This window comes from Argiope bruennichi, chromosome 6 (assembly GCF_947563725.1).
Source record: "Argiope bruennichi chromosome 6, qqArgBrue1.1, whole genome shotgun sequence".
NCBI lineage: Eukaryota > Metazoa > Arthropoda > Arachnida > Araneae > Araneidae > Argiope > Argiope bruennichi.
Genome location: NC_079156.1, coordinates 72898923 through 72923007, shown reverse-complemented (window position 1 = coordinate 72923007; position 24085 = coordinate 72898923). Strand labels below are relative to the sequence as shown.

Sequence of the window (24085 nt, the reverse complement as noted above, 5' to 3'; positions counted from 1 at the left end):
ATACGGAGAGTCTTCGGCCAGGGTTCGAACTTGCAACCCAATGGAAGCGTATCCAACGCCCTACCAACCAGGCTATCCCAGCCCTTGGAGATTCTAGAAATCGTGGAGGATCGAAGATTTTCTGGCAATGAATGAGTCAATTTGTATATTTGAAGCCCATATTTCCGATGTCCTGCTGATAGCCTTCTATCTCTTTATTGATATAAAATTAATAAATCTGTCATACATATGTCCCTAGTTGGTTATTGCGCACAAAATGCAATACTTAGTGAAAATTACCAAATATTTTATATAATATAAATTTAAGTTTTTTAATATAAATTAAACCAAATATAAATTTAAAGCCATATTATCTTTGAACTACATCATCTATAAAAATCATTCACTGAAGGAAATTCATTTTCCCTTTGCTTAATATTTTAATCGCATAAATATAAGAAATCTGACTTTTCGTTATAAAATAAATTATCCGAGGTCACGAATTTGAAGCTTCCGGTTTATATCCGACACAGGTTAAATGCCAATCAACGTGTTGACGTCACGTCAGTAGGGATGGCGGTTCATTGTGAAAACAAGAATTAAGGAGCAACAGCTGTTGCTCTCTCTCAAGTAAACTTAAGAGATGGAATTGAAGTAACAATCGAAATTTGATAAGCAAGATGGAGATACATCCGGACTTTGATGCAGGGGAAGTTGCGCGATCAGTTGCGTTAGCTGTAACTAATCTTCACAATCGGTCCGTGTCATCCGACAGTGGGAATGATGATACACCTCTTATTAGAAACAAGACAGACATGAAAGTTAATTCTGATTCCTTCGAGACTGGAGACAGAAAAGGTTTAGTATCTTCTAAAAAATCATGGAGAAGTAAGTTTAAATCTATGAGTAAAATTGTTTTTATAAATGAAATGTTATGAATGTTGATGTTTTTAAAATCATTATTTACTGACTGTCAAACGTTTTAAAAGCATTAGTTATCTTCTTAACTTTCATCAAATATTGCTTGCTAAGTCATTTTTCAACGAAGATTTCTATAAAAACAGTAAATTCTATGTACCATATGTTTGTACCTTTTTCAAGAAAATTCTTTTAAACAATAAAATCAACAGTTATTTACAACATATATTGTTATCCATGTATCAAAATACATTTTCAGATATTATTTCATTGACTGTTAGTAACTGACAATTTTTGTAAAGTTGCTGTGTTATGAATATCGAAATTTATATGAATTATTGATTTGGTTGTTTCCTTATTATTTAAAAATAATTTTCAAAACTAGTTTTAAATTTATTGTGAAAATAAGCCTGCATTAAGCAACATTGATTTATATTGCAATTTTCATTTTACAACATTTGTTGAAATATTCCATAATTTTCTTAAAATTAAAAAGAAATCCATTTTTCAATGGAATCAATCTTTCTATTTGTTTAAAAAAATCGAAATGTGTTGCAACTTTTTGCGCTTAATATAAATATTTATTTGAATTTTGTTTGATCTGAATTTTTAGAATTATTATTATTTTTTTAAATGAAATGTTAAATTATAAATGATTAGCAGACAAATTTGTATGAAATGTTCAGACTTTTGGCTTTACCCAAAATGTAGGCTTTAAAAGTTCAGAGGAGAAAAAATTTCTTTAAATTGATAAATATAATATTTTCAAAATTCTTAACTTTCAAGGAAAGTAATTTTTTTCCTTATTTTTTATAAATCTATTATGTAAAATTTTGGAAATGTTGCAAGACATTTAAATAAATGCAAAAGTAATATATTTTGAAATTTAATGAATAATGATGAATTTTGGGTTTCAGAATTGTTTCTATTTAAAGCTCAAAAACTCGTACTTATTTATTGAAATATTAAAACGTAATAAAACAAACTTTTTATCTCATTGAGAAAGGTGATAATTTGTTTAAGAGAGGGGGAAAAATACCCCACCTAATATAATATTTATGAATAATGGTAAAGAGTTTAGAATAATTTGTCATGTTATTTAGAAAATAAAAAAAAAGTAGTTTTATATTGTTTGAAGAAATTGCAAAATTACTGTTCCTCTTTAAAATTTATAGATTTTTTTTTCAATAATATTCTTTATAAATCAAAGCAAAATAAATGGTTATATCTTCTTTAAAATTCAGAAAAATATATGTGAATAATAACTGTCAGTTCAGATGAATAATTAAGGATCACGGTAGATAAACTCACAATTTTTTAAAACTGAACTAGACATCATATTGAAATGAAAAGAATATTTGTTTTCGAAACGGAAACACTCAAGATTTAACTGTTCTTATTGTTATACCCTTGTTAGAATGTTTATAAAATATAAAGATTAACTCAGTTTGTTGGAATTTGTATGTTAGTTCATTTTAGTTTTCAATATTTCAAATCGGAGGTAATTTATTAAAATCAGAATCTGATTAAATTTGGAATTTAAAACATTTTATTTTTTAAAGCTTTTATATATGTACATACATTGCGATTGAATATCACTGAAAGATTATATGATTTAAAATAATCACTGTTGTAAAAATTAAAGAATTGTGGTGATGCTTTATAAGCCAGATAACAGCTATGAGACATGAGAAATTTCTTTTGTCTAGTGGTCTTGTTACTCGGCTACGGACCCAAAGGTTGCGAGTTCGATCCTCGCCTATCGCTAATAGCAACAGAATTAACATTTAATAGTATAATTTTATTTTATTAGCTAAAAACATATAGTAAGTAAAAATTCTTTTAAAACAATTATACATTCATAAAAGTTTGATTAAGGTCCTGAGATCAAAATTTTGGTCACAATATACTCTATGACCAATCCTGTAGTGTAAAATTGTTTTGTTGAAATAACAGGTATTTGGTATTACAATATGGTAACTATTCTTATTAAATAAATAAAAAAAAACTCTCTTTAAATTTTTTTACATTTGTCATTATTTAAAAAACAAATCTTTAAAACTGTTTGTCTGTGGTGATAGAGTGTTTTTAATTTAAAGTATTCTTTAGCTGTCATCCTGCATCTTTTGTATGTTATTTTTGTAAATGATGGCATTATTTACTTGTTTCTAAAGTAAATTTGGTGATCATTTCTAAATGAATTCTTATTTCAAAATTTGTGTCAAATAGTATTATTCTTTGCTTGTTTCATGTAAATATGGGATTTGAAATTGAAAGATTACTTTTATTCTCTTTATTTGTTTACAGGGTATTTCAGCAACATACCAGCTCGCTATGTCTTGACAATATTAGGATTCTTAGGATTTTGCAATGTATATGCTTTAAGGGTAAATTTAAGTGTAGCATTGGTAGCCATGGTAAATGTAACTGAAACTAATAAGTCTGAGGAATGTGGTGGTCATCATGCTAATGTTTCATCAGCTATGAAGGTAAAATATCACATTTAATTTATTTTTCATATTTTACAAATATTTTTTTTAAACTTGTTAGCATGTTTACATACAACTCTGACTATAAACGTGGGAAATGATAACACAGAATTCGTAAGTAATATTCATTGAGTTTACATGAGATCAATTTAATTTTCTACATTCCTTAATTTTTTCATGTGGCTAATTTTTAATGAAAGGAAATCATTCTAATATATATATATTATTTACTCAAAATTTTAATAAAATAAATTATATATTTATCAAACTTAAATATAACAATAAGTAAATACAAAAACTTAAATATAAGTATAAAATTTCTTGTTTGTCATTTATGTAGTTTTATTATTTTCTAATTGAAGAGAAAAGTAAGGTGCTTGCTTTTTCTCTTGGTTAAATTTACATGTTAATTTCGATGCTCTTAGAAACACATTCCCTTTAAGCTCAACGTGGAATTCCTTAATACTGTGCTATGTTGATATGGGATTAATTCTGTATGAAAAGGGTGGATGGTTAAAACATTTCTAACCGCATTAATGCTTTCTTTCCTATGATGATCTCAGATTATTGTTTGTGTTAATTACATTTGATTTAATGCTATTTTTATATTTTATTTTTGATAATTTCATTTTTGATTCTATATTCATTTTATTTCGGGTATGGATATTTTTTAGTAATTTAATTTTTATTTTACCAATTTTTATTTGTTTTAACTATGGCTTATACCAATGTCATTTTATGCATGGTGAATTTTTCTGTAGAAAACAGACTGACAAAATGTTTATATTTGTGCTATATTCTTTATAAACATGCAAGAATAAGTTTCATAATTAATCTAAGTGGTCCAAATTTAAATATTAATATAGTTACTTGATAATTGTGTATTATACCTGTGCCATAATCCATTAATGGTCCTCATGCTAATTTGAGGATGGTTATATTTTCACTCTTGTAGTTTATGTTTCACATTCCTTTCATTCTCTCTCTCTCTAAGGAATTGGTATATATTTTTAACCTTCTAAGCAGTTTTCAACTGGTATATCCCCCCACCCCCATTGCCCAAATTTTGAAGTCATGGCATCAATTTGGAATTTTTTATTTTTTTAATCCTTAATTTAATGTTGAAATAATGCAAAAAAATGTAAAGTAATTTTTTTTGATATCTTTAAAGTATCTTTTAATGTTCAATCATAAAATAATTTACTATTTTCTGGAATATATATATATTTATATACAATTTTTTTTTCAGGGATGAAATTTTATTTTAAAATTATCTTAATTTTAATATTTCTGATACAATTTAAAAGAATTTTACAGAAATATATGCTTTAAATTGGTTTAGCTGTTAACAGATTGCTTGCTGATTCAAATTTTTATAGCAAATTTTTTAATCTCAGAAATACCAAAAAAAAAAAAAAAGGCAAATCACTGGAAAAAAACTAATATTATTATAAAAACTATTAAAATTTTTACATAGTATATAAAATATATTTTAATTTAATGCATAGAAATTTCTTTTTAATCTATAACAAAATAATTAGTATTACACTAGTATTGAAAATAAAGTTATCAGGAAAAAAAATTACAGATCTGAATTGTTTTCTATGTTGCTATTTCATGCTAAAATAACATCAAAACAATAGTTGAAATAAATAGTCTGGGAATTGTCTATAAAGTCTTAAAAAAATTACAGTTTGTAACTAATTTATTTTGCAGTAAGAGAGGGGGAGAGGACAGCTATTCATATTTACTGGGTGAAACATAACTCATCATGACTCTTAGAGAAAACTTTTTTTATTAAAAAAGTAATATTTTGAGAAGTTTTAACTCTTTCTCAGCAGATGGTATAAATATTGTTCCAATTTTTTTTTTATGTGCTTAAAAACCTGATAACAATAACTGTTTTTCTAAGTGATTGGATTTCATGCCTATGAGACATTAATATAATTTGTAGTCATTCAATAAATAATTTCATAACTCTATTGTATTGCCCTATGTGTAATTTATAGATTTGTCTTTATATGCCATATATATTAGACAGAATGAATTCAATTGGTTTATATCCTTAAGCAGTTAATGTGTGACATCAAGATTCTGTAACATCACAAGTGGTCGAAAGGAAAGACATTTTTTATCTTCTAATGGCTTGAAAAGAATGATGAGTCTTCCTCTTTTTTTTTTCAACAAAATCCTTACTTTATGAGTCTGTTTCAGATTTCATCTAACTTTACTATTTAAAGATTATCTATAATTTATTGGAAAAAACTTTATACATTTATCAATGTGGCAAAACTGATCTCTTCATTTACATGCTTATCTTTAAGCAAGTGCCAGTCATTCAGCTGCAAGATAAGAGCAGAAAAATAAATAATTCAATTTTTATGCCAGTATGATTGAGCTGTGATATTGTTATATTGTTTTCCTGCTCACTAGAGAGATACTCTGTGACAATTCAATCTTTCTACGCAGGTGTTTAAGCATATGCCAGTAATTCAGCTGTTAGGCACGAGAGAAAAAGAAAATAATTCCTTTTTTATGCTGGTATGATTGAGTTGTAAAATGAGAGCTATAAATAAAATTGCTGATTACAGTCTAGATGAATCCTTTTTATTTTTAAATCTGAAGATGAATATTTTGTATCAGTCTAAATTATAGTTAAACAATCTTTTTATAACCATGATTATTTCCCTACAACAGTATTATTTTTATATGTTACTTAAATATCAATGAATATTAAGAATATCTAGTATATTTTTATTTACAATAGAATGGTGAATTTGACTGGGATGCTGATGTGCAATCTGATATTTTGGGAGCCTTCTTTTATGGCTACATTTTTACTCAAATTCCTGGTGGTAGAATGGCTGAAAAATTTGGCGGAAAATGGCTGTTTGGATTAGGCGTTTTATGTACTTCAGTATTAACTCTGCTGACCCCTATTGCTGCTAGATGGAGTGTTAGTGCTTTAATAGTTCTAAGAGTGTTAGAAGGATTTGGTGAAGTAAGTTTACTGTTCTATATTTATTTATATTTTTCTGTGAAATCCTACTTAATTAGATTTAACTATGAAATTTTTAAAAACCTTTTTCTGATATGTGAAGTATTACACTGCAGATTTTATTACTCTGTATATAGGTAGTTCTGCAAAAGGATTAAGACTTAATCTCTTTGCGTAAGTGATCTGCCGGATTTCACCATGTTGCTAATTTTACTTCTCTATTTCATTGTATGATAAATATGGTGCTATGTTATAGACAAGTATAAGTTTGTTATCCAATAGACGTCTGAAAGAGCAAGAAATCTCAGTAATAATATGAAAAAAGGAGCTATTATTTGAGGAATTAGGGAAAAAAATTATTAATTCTTATATTCAATATTAATTATTCAGTTATATTTATTTTTATTTCATTTATATCTTAAAATTTCAAGAAAACAATTCTCTAGTCTATATTTATTTTAATTCTTTATTGTGTTATCTTTCTATTGTTCAGTAACAGTTTTTAATTTTTTGAAAATGATCAGAAAGACTAAATATAATTTTAAAAAATAATTTTGAACTTAAACTACTTAGTTAAATTGCTTATCTTAAGTTTAAATTTGGTCTATTGATGTTTAAATGTGATCTACTGAAGGTAATAAATCTGCAAAATTATATCAAAGGCAAAGAATGTAATTAGCATGAATATGTAACACTTCACAGCAAAAGATAAAGAAATTACAGTACTGCCACAATTGCAGTAAATAGACAACATATTATTAGGCATGATGAATTTCAAATTAATCTTGAAATAGACAAATAAAAGGTCTATTTGATATCAGTACTGCAGATGAAAAAATACTGTTGCCAGTAAGTTGATATTTAGAATAAGAAAATGTTTCATTTATAGTTCATAGATAAAAATATTTTTTTCCAGGATTATATTCTGTGTATATTCTGCAAGAAAAGTTATTTAAATATTGTAAAACGACCATAATAAATATTTTTCAACTAGCTAATCATTGGTTTCTGCCAAGAATTCAACTATTGTTTTAAAATGTCAGTTTTATTTAGTATGGAAGTCTCAAAATGCATGTCCTTTAATCTTCCAATGCAAAGCTGTAAAAAAAAATATATATATATAGCATAAAGATGCTGTATTTGGTTGTTTAATGCATATTGTGGGTTCTAAATCTAACTGAAATGTACCAAATATTGTTTAAATTGTTTTTAATTCAAAAATATTTAAATTTTTCAGGGTGTTACATTCCCAGCTATGCATTCTATGCTTGGTAGTTGGTTGCCGAAATATGAAAGGAGCATGTTATCTACTATCATCTATAGTGGTGCACAAATAGGAACTGTGATATCTCTTCCCATTTCTGGATTGCTCTGCTTTTCTGATTTCCTTGGAGGGTGGCCTTCTGTTTTCTATGTTTTTGGTAAGAGCAAATATTCACACTTCATTATATTCATTAAATTTTATTCTATTTAATACATAGTTGTTTGTTTTAAAATATTTAAATATTCATGCCATATTGCTTTTATTTTGCCTCACTTTCAATCAAAATACATTTAAAATATGGCGAAGTATTGTAAAATAATGCAGTAACCCTTTCAAACCCGTTCATATGTTTATTCACTAATAAGAAAGAGATATTACAGACTAATAATTATATTTAGCAATAATTGCTATTCATCCCCTAATAATAAAGGTGAATGCGTGTATGTATGTGCTGGTGTTCTACAGGTCTTACCATTCGACCTGCCTCTTCAAATCAGCACATATGCCCCTTGGAGGTAAAAATATGCACCTTGGAGCAATTTTTAAATTTTTAAAATTAATTAATAAAGTTGAATTTTGTTATTTTTCTATGGTAATTTCCGAAAATATCATTACACAAAAATGAATTTTACACTGTATTAAAACTTTGAAAAATTGTCTTTTTAATGTGTCAGATTTAATATATATGCAATTTTTAAAAAAAATTTGTTCCCTAATTTCCAACAATAGATTACATTGTTCTGAAATACAAATCGTTTTCGTTGTTCCATCCAATATTTGATTGCATGAGTTTCTTTAATTATTGAAAGCTAAAGAAAAAGGTTTCTGCTTAATATCTAAGTAGTTTACAGGATGATTAAAAAAGTGTAATTGCAATATCCTGAAAATTTGAATATAGATGAACTTTAATAGCACTATGATGATATGGGATTATCTCCATTAAAAGGATTCATGTATACAATAAACAGAACTGAAATAAGACAGTTAAAATAATATGACTTTAGTATCTGAAAATTTGAGAGGATCTCACAGGCTTGAATTTATATTCAAACAATTTAATATAACCAATATCACTGGTGAACCAGCTGGTTACCAAATGCGACTAGGCTAATAAAAAAGCAGCAATAAAAGTCTTACCAATAAGAGAAAACAGTTTATGTTCGATAAATTTTTTTCTGTCATTCATGATATAAAATTCTTTTTATAAACCTTGCTTTTTGATATATTCAAATTTTAAAAAAATTACTGATTTTTATCTGTGTAAAGAAATTTAAATTTCATTTTCTTAGTAAATTTTCAAAAATTAATCTTTGAAGTAAATGAATCAAAAAGCTTATATTTTGGTGTTCTAATAATAATATTTCTGTTTATCTATTACAATTTTTCTCTTTTGCTATGTCATGGCATAGAGAAAAATTAGAGTTTTTAACTATTATAAATAAATTGAAATATGTCAATTCATTTGGTGTTATAAGCAAATTATAATTGGAACTATATATAATATAAACATACATACCAAACACAAAATACGAAGTCTTATGTGTGTTCCAAATAAGGGAAAAGTGTAAAAAATTTTAATAAAATAATTGGACATATATTTTAGAAACATGCATCTATTTAACATATCATAAATTACTTTGTCGCTTTTGATATCTCCATTTAATATATATATACACACACATTCAAACATAAATTAATCGATATATAGTGATATATATTTTTTGACATTAAAAGTTTTTTGATAAAATTAAAAAAAAATTATTTCAAAAATATTTTTTTCAAAATTATTATTTTTAGGATTTTATTGATAATGCCTAAGTTATGAATGTAATAAGTTATGAACTTGATTATTATAAAAATTGAAAAAAATCAAAGCGTTTTAAGTAAACAAAATAAATTGCACTCAGTTTGAAGAAAATTATGTGTTGAATGATCTTTGATAATTTTTATTAAATATATTTCTTAAAAAAATAATACCTGTTTAATTATTCTGAATATTATTTTAGGCACTCTGGGCTGTATATGGTTCATATTTTGGGTCATTTTTATTTATGAGACTCCAGAGAAGCATCCTCGCATATCACAAGCGGAACTGACTTTAATTCAAACTGGTAAAGTCGAAAATAGGGAGGTAATTGCTCTTTTTGGTATTAAGTAATATCCCAATTTAATTTCATTGTTAAAATAAACTTTAATGTGAAATATTTGGAGATTTTATTTCATAGTTTCTCTCTTTTTCATATTCATTTCTTTAGAACTTTTTTCTATTTCTCATGCTGTGTGAGTAATATGAGGATCTTTCCTTTAATTAAATCAGCATGCTTTCAAAAGATAGAAAAGATTTATGTCTGAAAAAAGTTATCTGAACTCTTGTATTGCAATTTATATCAGGTACAAATGGCATTTTGACTTGTAAAGATCATTCTTTAAATAAAATAAATAGTAATAATCTGAAATTATTTTAAGCTTTTTTTAACTAAATATTATTTGATAAATATATAGTTATCCTATTTTCATTCCGTTTTGATGCTTGGTGCAGGGTTTTTTTTTTTTTTCACTTCTTAATTTCCTTGGCTGTCAGGCTATCCATCATCTTTATAAAGCATTTAATCATAAGTTGTGGAAATAAATAATAAAGCAATTGGTTTATGCCCCATAATGGGGAAAAAGGGAAAGAAAAAGAACAGAGGTAAACAGAACATCTTTCTAATGATTTTTATTTCCATTAGCAAAACAAAATGAAGAATCCAAGTTTTAGGCAATTAACTGTATTAGAAAATGTTTTATTTTATGCCAAAACAAAATGAAATATCCAAGTTTTAGGCATTTAACTCTGTATTAGAAAATGTTTTATTTTATGCTATTATTTTTTATTTGCTTTGTAAGTAAAATAAGAACTTTGAAATTCTTAATAAATCTATAAAGGTAGCATGTTTAAGAAATTATTTTCTTTCTGCAATTAGAGAGAGTTGTTTATTGTATGAATGATAGAATTCACAGAGATAATACAAAATTGAGGAAGAGCATCAAATATTATTTGATCATAAATGGGGAAACAAATAAATTTTTTGTTCTAAAGCAATTTTATGACACAAAATAAGACGTCATTCAGTAGCTTAACATTTATTAAGAATTATAAAAAATTGAATCTTGGAAATTTAGAGCTTAATTTATTTTTTGAAAATATAGATTTTTTTCTAATTCAAAAAAGTTTATCACACTTTTGTATATATCTTTTACTTATGTCTGATTTATCTGTGTGATTTACTAGTTTCAAATTTTCTTTAAAAAATTAACAATACAGTTATATTTTTAGCATAATATTGTTGATTTAAAATGCAAATTCTAATATTTTTTTCTGTTTTTCAAACCCATTTCTGTTTTATTAAAATAATATTATTTTATTTCAATACTTAGAGTAGCTTATAAGAATTTTACTTTTAATTTCTGACATTTTTAGGTTCCTCCAATTCCATGGAAAAAAGTTCTTACTTCTGTCCCTGTCTGGATTCTTATGATAACTCATTTTGGACAAAACTGGGGATTTTACACATTTTTAACTGAACTTCCAACATATCTGAGTTCAATTTTACATTTCGATATCAAAAGTGTAATATGCATTGATTTTTTAAAATTTGAATTATATATTAAATTATTATTTATTTGTTATTTCCCTCTTTTTCTGCTTCCTACTTATGGTGATATTTTAAATTTTTAAACTTTTTTTTTATGATTTTGCCTTAAGATAAGAAAAATTAGTTATTATATTTGAAAACCAGAGAAAAACTTATGATTTTACAGATCTTAATTTTTTTCAGATCACAATTAATTTTTAATTGTGTAATTTGTTAATTTTTCAATCCTGTTTTGTTTTTAACATTACTTCTGCATGAAACTGATAGTTTATATTTTAATGATTTATAAATTGTTAGTCTGATTTCTATACTGCCAGTATTAGTATTCCTTTTTGAAAAAAAGGATTATTCTTCAGTTGTTGAATTATAGAATTTAATTAATATATTTATATTTTTAGAATGGCTTTCTGTCTGCCTTGCCATATCTACTTTACTCACTTGTTAGCTGGGTTGTAAGTTATATTGCAGATAGTCTCCGAAAGAAAAAGACTTTTTCAATAAGTGTAATACGGAAATTCTTTAATAGTGTTGGTAAGTTTCTATAAATAAATCTTTTAGGTTTAAAAATTGCATTTTTTCCTTCCATTTTTTCTATCTTTTAATGAGGAACAAAATATTCAATATTATAAAATCACGGGCATTTCTTTGATATATGAAATATTATAATGAGGCTAATTTATTGTTATTGATGATAAATAAATAATGAATTACCAGTCTATTTTGCTTCTCCCTTTTTTGTTCAATTAATTATTTCTATTCAGCCTTGCCAAAAGGTATACAAAAAAAATATGAATGGTTAGAATGCTGTAACAGCATAGACAGGAACTATGGTTGATCATCACTACCCACTGTACAACCCTCTTGTAGGAGGCATCCTGTCATCCATAAGGATATGATTTCTATTATCACTAGAATAGTGAGAATCAACTATCACAACAAAAACTTTTTATCCCCATACCTGAGATAGCTCCTCTGGTTGTATACTTGAATTTAACTTTAAGTTAATTTTAATTAATTAAATTAACTTAAGTTAAGTTTAATGGATGGGTGATTAGTTAAGATTGGTTTTTTAATTAATGTTTTGTGTAATGTCATAAAACACTGTTTATGGGTTTAAGCGATATAGAATAGCGATATATTCATGCAATGAAGTACTGTGAATTTTCCAAGTAGACCTAATAAAAATACTGACTTATCACCCCTCATCATATATTATTACCAAAGAGATTGATATTTACACTTACCAAGAAAAAGTGGATAAGCATTATGTATTTGGCTATAGCTGTTGAAATAAACAGGAAATCTTTACATTTACATCTCACTTTTTTTACATTTCTTAGATGTCATTTTACATTCAAAGAATGAAAGAAATTTGACAAATTTAAGGAAGATATTTATAATTGTATTTTGATATTTTATGACTTAACAACTACTCCACCTGTTGTTTCATTGCTTGATTTTTGTCCATGAATTCTAATATAATCTGTGCTTATTTAAGTGAGTTCCATTACCTCTGAAAGTTTGTACCACAATTTTTTAAATACTTTGTCTGTGTGTATAACAAATTTAATTTATTAGCATTTTAAAAATTAAATCTGTTTCTTAACTATTAAAATTCAAATTTTAAAGAGCACTGTAAATTTAATTTTTAAATTGTGAGGACTTCTGTTTATTTATTTATTTTTATTCTCTAATTTCTGTAGTTTTAATTTTCTAATGTTAAGCTGCTATAACATATAAAATTCTGTCTAAAAGAAATGCTGCCTCTACTGTATTTGGGGATAAAGCTCTTCTTAATCTCATATAATCCCAAATGGCTTCTTTTCTTTCTTAATAATAATGTTTGATAGAATTGTACCAGTCTTGGTGGTCAACAACAACAACAACAACAACAACAAAAAAAAAAAAACCATTTAAAGGATTTTAAAGATGAATTTTTGGCCTGATAATGAAAGGAATTAAATATATGTGGTTTGACAATACAAATCATATTTAATGGCCAATATCACGTATATGCATTGTTCTATTTGATATACATTCTAATACACTATTTCTACTTAACATTATTATGTTTTTTGATAAATATTGTCTGTTAATCATTCTTAATATTTATTACATTTACTGTGTTATTATTATAGGATTCTTTGGACCAGCTGTTTGTTTGATTGGTGTAATTTTAGTTGGATGCGATTATGTTTGGAGTGTAATATTTCTTTCATTAGCGATGGGTTTTAATGGATGCACGTATTCTGGCTATATGGTGACTCATGTTGACATGTCTCCCGATTTTGCTGGTAATTGTTATATTTACGGACTTTCTTTCTACCAGCTACCATTTTTCTGCTTTCTTTATTTTATCTTTTCCATTCCCTTTCCCCCCTTTAATTTACCTTTACCATATTAGTTTTTAATTTGTTAAAATTCTTATTTCAAGTATGTGAGTATTTTATACATGCAATAATATATTTTATTATTTAATATAATGCTATTAACCAAGATTAAAAGTTTTAGATTTTTTTTTGTTTTAATTTATATTTGAATTGAACTCATTTTAAATTAATAATTGTATATCTTTACAATGTTCCTAAGTTAATTTTTTTTTATGCTTGCAATACATTTAATGACTTGAGTTTTAATTTCATTTTTGAAAGAAATCCTTGATTATTATAATTTTTATCAGAAATTAATCATTATAATTTAAAGTCAACTGTATATAGATTTTTTGAAATTTTGATTTTTTTTTTTTTTTTTGTGTGTGTGTGTGTGTGTGTGTGTGTGTGTGTGTGTGTGTGTTTGTGTGTGCGTGCATGCAGTACAGAATGTAAAAAAGGTGAATACTGAAATCCATTGCTATGAAATTATTATATTAAATTATTCTCTTTGTATGCAATATTTTACATGCCAGTTACATTAAGGAATATCTCCTGACAACTTTTATCAGTTTTTTTTTTAATGTATTATCAGTTTTTCACATTTTAGTATCCTTTTTTTATTATAACATATTGGTATTTTTTATCTTCTTTAGGCACATTAATGGGAATGACAAATGCTTTTGCTACTTTAGCAGGATTCTTAGCTCCTAAAGCTGTTGGGAAGTTAACCAAAGATAATGTAAGTCATGCTTTCATGATACTAAATTACTGTAAATGATTTATGTATTTAATAGCTTTTAGTTGTTTTTAAAAACTTAGTTATTGGTGTGAATATATTGGTATTTGGAAATACAAATTTTCCAACCTAAATTTATCTTCTGTATCTATAAAAAGTCAGATCATATTATCTGATTTTTCATAAATAAGGGTAAAAATTTGTAATGAGTGAGATAAACAGTGTTAACAGAAAGATGGAAGTTTTATATAAGAAAGTAAAATCATAAATAGGTACATAAATAAATGTGGGATAATGCAAAATCGGGGTTTCTACGCCACCGGAAGAACAGTAAAAACTGGAAAAATACTGGGAATTTGCAGGGAACAGAAAAATGCAGTGAATTTGAAACGTTTAAAAACAGCGAAAAATACAAAGAATTTTGTTTTTCGACCATCTAAAAAATGCCAATGTCTAAAGATTGCAAAAATAAAATATCGTAGCTATAGCTTATTAAAACGAAACAATACCATTCTCGATCGTGTAATGCGGAAACTCGTCCCTTTTCTCACTTCCTTTTTTTCCTGTATAGATCATTCCAGTTTCGATTTGCGAGACAGTTTTGTTCCTTTTCCGCAAGATTAATGTATTGAGCTAATGAGCATGTGTGTGACTTTTGTAATTGCATGAAAGAATAGAATACATTTCAATGGCGGGAACATTCAGCCCGCGGAAGCAACGCGGTGGTGTTAAGTCTGCTGTACTTCATTTAATTGAACGGTTTGTTTATTATTTTAGAAACTGCCAGCTTATTCAGAGTAGATTAGATATTTAAAAAAAAAAAAAAAAAAAAAACATGAGCTGCTTAAATCCGTATTTAATGCAAATAGGATAGATAAAAAAAAATATCAATCTTGATTTTGCTTAATTGATTCGAGAAGTTCCGCAAAATCCATTTGTTGCGTACTGCTCATTTTGTAAGAAGATAATAAGCCTAAATAAAATGGGAAAACAGATACTTACATCATGCCAAAAGAAGAGAACATACAAGACTGTCTGCCAGTTCAAAAGAGTCGTCATTGATGTTGGACATAGTATCTAAAATGAATACAGGAAACATTACAAGTCAAATCCAAAAATATCAAATTTAAAGACTGAAAATAAACTGATTTCGAACTTTTTAGCTTAAGAACAATAATTTAAAGCTAAATTTTTATGGGTATTAAAACTTGTTGCGTCACATCTGTTCTTTAATGCATTCAATGATTTATCTGAAATATTTTCACATATGTTCACTGAAAATGAAAAAAAACTAAAAAAAATATATGTTATCCAGTATAGAAATGCCGTGCGTTGTTACAGATTTGGTACGACATTACCCCATGAAACTGATGGTTTATCTGCAGAAAATGATGCCAAAATACTTGAATTTGCAAAAATAAATAAATAAAGCAATGTTGATTTGTAATATTTTTTGTTAAGTAATCATTTAATGATTTGCATCATTATAACAAAAAAAAAATGTTTTGTGCTTTATTTCACCCTAGTCCTTTGTTTTGTGTGACTTACAGTTAAAGAACATGAGAGGTAATATAATCCTCCTCTTAATATATAAGTTTTGTCTTGCTAAATTTTCGATAATAAATAAAGATAATTTTTTTATGAATGTTAATATAAACCTTTTGATATGATATTTCGAATAATGTTAAATTGTTACTCCCTTTCCTTGTTTTTTCCACTCCATAAAATCATATTTCATTATAACTGGCACACGAGCGCAATTCGTGCATTTCCTCATATCTCTGTAGAGGGTAGAAACAGGGAATTTTTTTTTTCAGATTTGAGTGGCAATCCTGAAAATGGTTCTATCAAATTAATAATAAAGTGTAACAAATAAATAACAAGTTAAAAAGTTATATTCAAATTATTTGTGTTGCATCATCAAAATATTCAAAGTAATTATCCAAAGACTTGTTATTTTCCTGCATAAAAACAATATCTCAGTTATATTGAAATGAAATTCTGCTGACATTTATTATGAGGTTATCTAAAGGATTATTTTTTATTCAGAACTACTGTATGCATTTTTATAAACTGTCATTTATTAAAAATATTAATGAGGAATTATAATTTTGAATTTGAAATGCAAATAAGTATTTTTTTTTTTGTTCTGATTTTCACTTAACTAACTCTACAAACACTTTACTTAGTTAAAAAATAACAATGAATCCGATTATCTATTTAATATCGATGATTTGTATCTCATTAAGGTGCAGAGTAAATTTTTTGCTTTCTTCAACTGTTAGGGCTTTTTTTTTGTATATTATAATTAAAAATTCTAGCAGAAATTTATATAAAAAATATACATTTTATTCTACGATATACAATATGTTCCATCTGCTTAATTTGATCCACAGTGTAAAAAGTTTTGATAGAGATTAATATTTTAGAATTTTTTTTTTTTTTTTTTTTAGAAACACTTGATAATAAATTTAAATAAAAAAACCCATATATATGGGAAAGTAATTACTTTTCCTTTCTATATGCATACATAATAACTATAGTTTATCTGCATTCTTAAATTAATTATTTTAGAATCATATGAATTAAAATTTCAACTTCTGAGTTCAGGTTTTTATTTTTTCTTTCTCAAGATTCTACATGTTCCAAACAAATTTGTGGTCTCCACTCAATTTTCATCTGAAGTTATATAATTTGCTTTCCCACGGCTCTCTTTTTTTCTGCTTTCTGCCTTCCTATTCAGACTACGTCATTGCTTAACCGTAGATTTAACAAAGAACTTGTAAAAAAATTTTAAAAATGATAAATAAAATGATTTAAAATATTTAAAAAAATTAATAAATAATTTTAAAAAAGACTCATTGGTTTTGCATTCTCTGTAATACCATGAAGATAGTAAAATATATAATTTCAAGAACTAATTTGCCTGCTTCTTTTACCGAGAAAATGTATTATATATAGCTATCTTTATATATCTCTCTCTCTTGCTTTCTTAGCTCTTTTACCAGGAAAGAAAGCACTTCATTTATATATTGCCTCTTTATTTTCTAATTTTAAAGTCTTTTTTTTATGATTAAATTTTAAGATCTAATATTATCAACTTTTTTTTTTCCCCAGGAAACTTTAGCCCAGTGGAGAATAGTTTTCATTATTGCAATTGTAGTTTACACTGTAACAGCTCTCCTGTTCATAATTTTTGGTTCAGCTAAATTACAAGATTGGGGTAAAGAATCTGAATCAGCCATCAGAGAAAAAAATGCTGAAAAAAATAGTGATCTTGATGAAAAATAACCTTGTAAATTTGTATTATTTATGTATTTATTTCTGCCCATTTCATTTCTCCTTTGTATATTTTCATTATATATAATATACTGCTGGAATCAATAAGTATCAAGTGTTTGTGTTGTGTATAACAGCTTGATATAATCCATTTTAGATACTGTATCAGACTGTTTGTTTTGATATTATTCTCCAAACAGTATTAACAGACTGAAATTCATTGAAAATTTCTCTTGTTGAGTTTAAAATTAGATTAATTTCAAGCAGGAAGATTAATTTCAGTTACCATCTTGGTTCAGTTACCATGTTTCATTAATTGATCAAGAACTCAATTTGCTGATAGTTTTTTTTTTTTTTTTTTTTTTTTTGTACTGAGTTATAAAAATGCAGTGAAATACGATAGATTTAGATTCAAAATCATATGGTCACAGATTTGAGATTCCACTAGAGATTTTGGTGCATGGCCAAGCCATTGGAATTGAACAGTTTGCTACTGTAATTTGAAAGTTTTAAGATTGAATATTGCTTCAGTTTACTGTTTAGAATTAAACTGTCTGATCCAAAAATAGTTTTGAATTACCTTCAAAATAGGCCCGGTCCCTACTGTTTTTGTGCAGAAGTCTGGAGAAGAAGTTCTCCTTGTCATTTGAATTCAGCTCAAATTTATGAGATCTATCTCAAAATAACTCAAGTGATGCTTCAAAATGTAAGCTTAATATTAAAAAATCAAACAAAATTGATTTTTATCTAACTAAAATAACTAAATCTCCAGATACTGATTGATGCTATATTTCTTGCCCATGTTATTTTTTATAGATTTTTTTTTTTGTGTGTGTGTGTGTGTTTATAACAAACAACTATTATCCTTGAAAATCTGTAGCATGATCAAATCAGAACGGTTTTATCTTAACAGATCTTCTACAAAGTTTAATCAGAAATTGTTCTTAGTTTTTGCAAATCTGTACACTATACTGTTTGTAATATCTTGTTGCATTCACAGTATTTTCTTAAAGTAGGATTTTAAATCAACCATTTTTAATATTTGAAACTTCATAAAATAGTATTTTTAGAAAATACTATATAGGCTGAAAAAATCCCATAAAATGTCTGAAGGCATTTCAAATTAGACACAAGCTTTATTACTTATTGATGCTAGTGGTATTACATTTTAAAATGTCTTCTGATTTTTTTTAAATATTTCATTTGTGTTATTTTAATACAATTCATATGTAGAATTTTTTCATGTGATTCTCATGTTTTGAAGGATTTCAGTTTTTTTAAATCATTTCTGTAGAGTTTTGATTATTTTGTTTATAATATTTTTTATTATGTTTAGATCTATTCTTTCTTTTTTATGCCTCGATTTCTGAAAAATTAAAAGAATGGACCAAAAGTTTACACATCTTTGTAAATTATTTATTAAATAACAATAAACAATGAATATTCCAGATAAAAATATATGTTAATCCAAACATGTAATCTAATTTTTATCTATTCAATTGTAGTTTAATATACTGCTGTAGTAATAGTCCAATTTTAATCTTTTTTTATGGGGAATCCAAATGCTGTACCAAATGATTCCCCTCTCTTTTCTTATGTGACTGGTATCACTGTTATATAAGTCACTTATTTTAAATCTCCTCAAAGACCTGGTGAGTAGAATGCCCAAATAGTCCTGTACATCATTTTAATCCCTTATTCTCTTGTACCACCTCATGTATGATGCTTGTATTGATTGTTGATAAGGAAGGAAAGAATAAGTAAATCCATAGATGATGAGGAAAGAAAGAATAAGTAAATCCATGAGTGATTGAAATGAATTTCAGATATTATCTTCCACGGATTCGAGAAAGCAATTTCAAAGTGTCTCTGCAACATTCTCATTTTAAAAGATATTTTAATGATTTTTTTTTTAAAAAATCTTTAATACAGAAGTTTATATATATACAGTGCTCGTTAAATATTATTTATTAAATAATAAAATAAGACCTCCACTTTTTTTTTTTTTTTTTTTTTTTTTTTGTAAAATATAAATTTTATATTTTCAAAGGGAAAAAAAAAGTAATAATTTTAGAATTGTTTTTAAAATTTTTCTTAATTTAAAAAAAAAGAGTTCTACTATATTTTAGTCTGATTTGAAATAAATTTATTATTAAATTTCTTTTCAATATATTCAATTATTTAGGGGGTGGTATTGTACATTATTTTATAATTAATCTGTAGTGTGAGAGAGGGAACTGTGTAGTTTGAGAGAGAGAGCTAGAAAAACATATATTAGAATATTTGAAATAAGGAAAGAATTGCATTTCTTTTTCAAAATTTTTAATTATATTCATAGCTGTTGCTTGAATATATATATTTACGAATCTGATGCATTATTACTTAATGTAAAAATCATTGTTACTAAAAATAAAAAATTAAAATATTTTTTTTTCCTATTTCAATAGATAATTTATTCTGGTTATTAAGTTTTGATGTTGTTGACTTATGCACTTGTCATAAACAAGCCCGCTGACGAAGTCAGAGATTTAAGCCGAGTTTGTGCAATAGCTTCTGAGGGTAAAGGCTCCAGACCACCCGAGAGCAGAAGTATGACTTCTAGCTCATATGAAGATGACACTCACACAATCGCTTTCACAACCCCTTTCTACAGGGGGGCTCTTTCACACACCTCACAGATAGGACACGGGGAAAAGAACAACCATGCCCAAACCGGAACTCGAACCCGGGGCGTTCAGATCACGGGGAAGATGCGCTATCCCTAAGCTAGGATGCTGGCTTTAAGTTTTGATAATGTGGAGTGATTAATTCTGATGAATTCATACATAATAAATTCATATATTCATTAGTTGAATTTTAAGCCTTGATATTTAATAAAAACTATAATATACGAAGTTAAGTTTATATGTTAACAAATAATTGATTATCAAAACCCAAAATGCAAGAAATTTTTAAAAATTCTTGAATTCCAAAATGTAAACTATGAAACGATTTAATTCTTTACTGTTACTTTTGTAATAATCTAAATTAAATCAATACAAGATGAGAATTTTTATTAATCATATATAATCCTTTTCTTCTAATTTGAAATAATTAAGGATTCATAAAACGTATAAATAATAAAATATTTGAAACATGCAATAAAATTTTTAATTTTCAAAAACCATATTTTATTAAGTAATGTTTTGTGAATCTGCGAAATGATTATTTTTGACTGAACCTTAGATATTCGGATTTGGTCAGAGTTCATTAATTTTAAGTTTTGATGGCATTGATTGTTTAAACTGCATCTTAATGGGTGGCTTAAATATTGCATATTTATTTTTAAAATAGTGTTAAAACTTCATACATATAGTTAGTTATATATACTGATATATATATATACATAATAAACATGCATAGCTAAATACTGTTTGATAATGTTGTAAAATAGATAAATTTTTAAGTTATTGATTTATTAAAATTCCAATAGTTTGCAGATTTTTATTATTTTTTGAAAAAGCATGTCTTAATCTTGTTCTGTTTTGATTATCTGTATTTTGTCTGTTGATCTATTTAATATATTTTTGATATTTCTTGTTAAACAAGTTTCTCATTTTGTTGTTGTAGTTTATGTTAATTGTGAAGTATATATAAAAACGTAAATTATATTTATTATGTATAGTTTTATTTACAGTGATTTTAAATGACATAATTGTTTATAAATAGGAATTACACTGCCGTGATGTTTTTAATTCTATTGAAAAAAAGTGTAATTAAATAAAAGAAACATTTTAAAAATTATGTGGATTATATAAGTACTGATCAACATCATTACTATTTTTTGCATATTAAATAGTGTATGCTATTTATTGATCAGATTTTTTTTAAGGAATTTAAAAAAAATTTTATACATTATTCATTTTCTCTTTCACTAAATATATTCAAATTTAATTATATCAAAAAAGGTACAATTATTTGAAATGAGACACCCTTAAAATATTTCATCCTATATTACATAAAATATGCAAAAAAACTATATATTTTAAGTACTAAGAATGTCGAAACTTATATAAACAGGGAGTCTAAGCTTATATGCTAATTTATTAATATAGTAATTTTTATATTTCAAATTGCAAAACAGAGATTCAGTCATTACTGATATTGCATATAATTATTATTTGATTTTATAAATGAATTAATATTTATATAATATTTATTTTTAAACTAGAGATTCATTGTTAAAGATTATTCATGTGTGAATAAAAAAACAATCTTTTGTTGCTTTATTGTTCACACATGAATTTTGTAGAAAATATGTCTCTTTTATTTTTATTAAATGAAGCTGTGTTATACAGAAATCAAAATGTATTATCACTCATTCTAAGATTGTTGTAACGCCAGTAATCAAAGCTTTATCAATTACTTTTGTTTAATTAAATTTTGAGCTATTCTATTAAATAATTATATATTTTTTATAACTGTTGGAATACAATTACAATGATGCTGATCTGTATTAAATATTGTTGAAATTAGATTTTATATATTTTTATGTATATTTTATGAGGTTCTTTTTTAAACATTGTGTGTGATTTATATTTTTAGGCAAATTCTGTGAAGTTTTTTAACTACTTAAGCTTTAGCTTGAATGTGATCTTACTTACTTTTAAATATTACATTTAAGATACAAATAAATTATTGGAACTGCAAAGTATAGTTTTTATTTTCAAATTATAGACACACAAATGAATTTCTTGTTGAAATCGAAACACGGATTATTTTTAATGCTGTGTCTTTATTGTAGTGTTTATGCACTCAGTTTAAATATTTTTCTTCTTCTTTTTAATAAGTTAAAAAAAAAAAAAGAAGCATCAAATTTGTCTATATGATCTCCTTTTGAATTAAGCTGTTATTACTGCGATTACATTTTTGTTTTGTTACAATTGAGCGAAATAATTTAAAATTACTTTCTGGATTAGTTTAAGTTTTATTCATTCTTTAATTTTCATGCAAGTTTATTGGCCTCAGTGGCCTGGTGGTAAGATCTTGGCTTCGAAACCTCAAGGTTTCCGACTTGAGATTCCACCGAAGAACCGTCGTGTAAGCGAATCTGGTGCACGTTAAATCCGACGGGGGCAAACGTCCCCCGCTGATGTGGTGTGGAAGTTTGGAATGGGGGATGCCAGCTCAGGTGTCGTACTCGTCATTTGATCGCAGTTCAGAATTACGAGGTCAGTCGTATAATAGTTCTTGTGTTTTAAAAAGGGATATTAATATAATTGAACTGAACATGCAAGGTTGTGTACATAGTAAGAATCACAGAATGTCTAAACTTATCATCTTTGGTTAAATTGCTTGTATATCTCTTCTCAATATACACGCAAACGTAATATTTTGTAGAATCGCACAAAAGCTGTATTTGTCTTCTTACTTTTCGACTGTACTTGTTTCCAAATGCTTTTTATATTCGCGATTTTATCATCCTCACTGAATTAAAATGGTCTATTGCAATATTCTTGATGACTTTATGTTAGCCAGCTACATATATCGAGTTGCTTTTAATTTTCTATTTAAAGGCCATGTTTTCAGATGAAGCAACTGTACGCTTCTAAAAATCATATCAATTTGGCCAGCAACAGGCACATAAGATTGGGAGGTTTAAGGGTTATAGAAGGCTTGGGAGGTGGGGGGGGGGGTGCATAATGGTGATAAAGCATTGGTATGTTTTTATTGCTGTTATTGTTATTATTAAATTCTATACAATAAAAGTATGAGGAAGTAATATCATGTCTGTTGTACCATTTATCTTTGCTAAGCGATAATGATGACTGGGGACTCTATATTGCCATTAGTGCTACTTAAATACATAATACTTCCGTACCGTAAGCAAAATGTTATTAGTTGAGTTTAAAAAAATATAAATAATTTCAATCATTAAAAAATAAATGCATTATAGACTCAGAATAAACCTTTTGGATTAACTTATTTGTTGATTTGTTATTTTATTTGATACCACATGAATATATATATATATATATATTATGCAGAGTGGCTGATAAAGCCCTTTTAAGCTCTTTAAATTCAAAAACAAATAACAAAACAAAGAAGATGCAAAAAAAAGAGAGATCGACCATAAAGCCAATTAGAAAAATGGATGTTATACCATAACTATAACCGGCTACTCCACCCAGCCATTGATTGACTGGATCGCCGCAACAGCAGCACTTGTGGGAACTATGGTTGAGCCCTAAAGGACATCACCAGTCGTGGTACAACCCATTTCATGGGAAGTACGTCCCGTCATCGGTAGGAGGTAGCCAACCTCCATCGTTTCTGTACTCGTTAGGGTGGCGAGAACCAACCACCATACCGGAAACTTCTTATCCTCATTTCTGAAGTGCCCCACCCTCGATGGCAGGATGCTATATCCTAATAA

General features: G+C 26.5%; 1 protein-coding gene across 1 annotated transcript; it reads left to right on the top strand.

The window, feature by feature from the left end:
- Positions 1–545: 545 nt before the first annotated feature.
- Positions 546–19659, top strand: LOC129972667 (sialin-like). The gene is made up of 10 exons (XM_056086883.1): positions 546–867; positions 3205–3386; positions 6154–6387; positions 7622–7805; positions 9655–9779; positions 11109–11258; positions 11682–11814; positions 13422–13577; positions 14309–14394; positions 17509–19659. Exons 1-10 carry the CDS (start codon positions 660–662, stop codon positions 17680–17682), a joined length of 1632 nt encoding a protein of 543 aa, XP_055942858.1. The 5' UTR covers positions 546–659; the 3' UTR covers positions 17683–19659.
- The last annotated feature ends 4426 nt before the right edge of the window (positions 19660–24085 follow it).

Excerpts from the sequence above, each read along its gene's own strand:
- LOC129972667 (XM_056086883.1), top strand. The coding sequence starts at position 660 with ATGGAGATACATCCGGACTTTGATGCAGGGGAAGTTGCGCGATCAGTT. Across the intron at positions 868-3,204 it reads TTCTAAAAAATCATGGAGAA|GGTATTTCAGCAACATACCA; the intron begins GTAAGTTTAAAT and ends ATTTGTTTACAG. Across the intron at positions 7,806-9,654 it reads TTCTGTTTTCTATGTTTTTG|GCACTCTGGGCTGTATATGG; the intron begins GTAAGAGCAAAT and ends ATATTATTTTAG.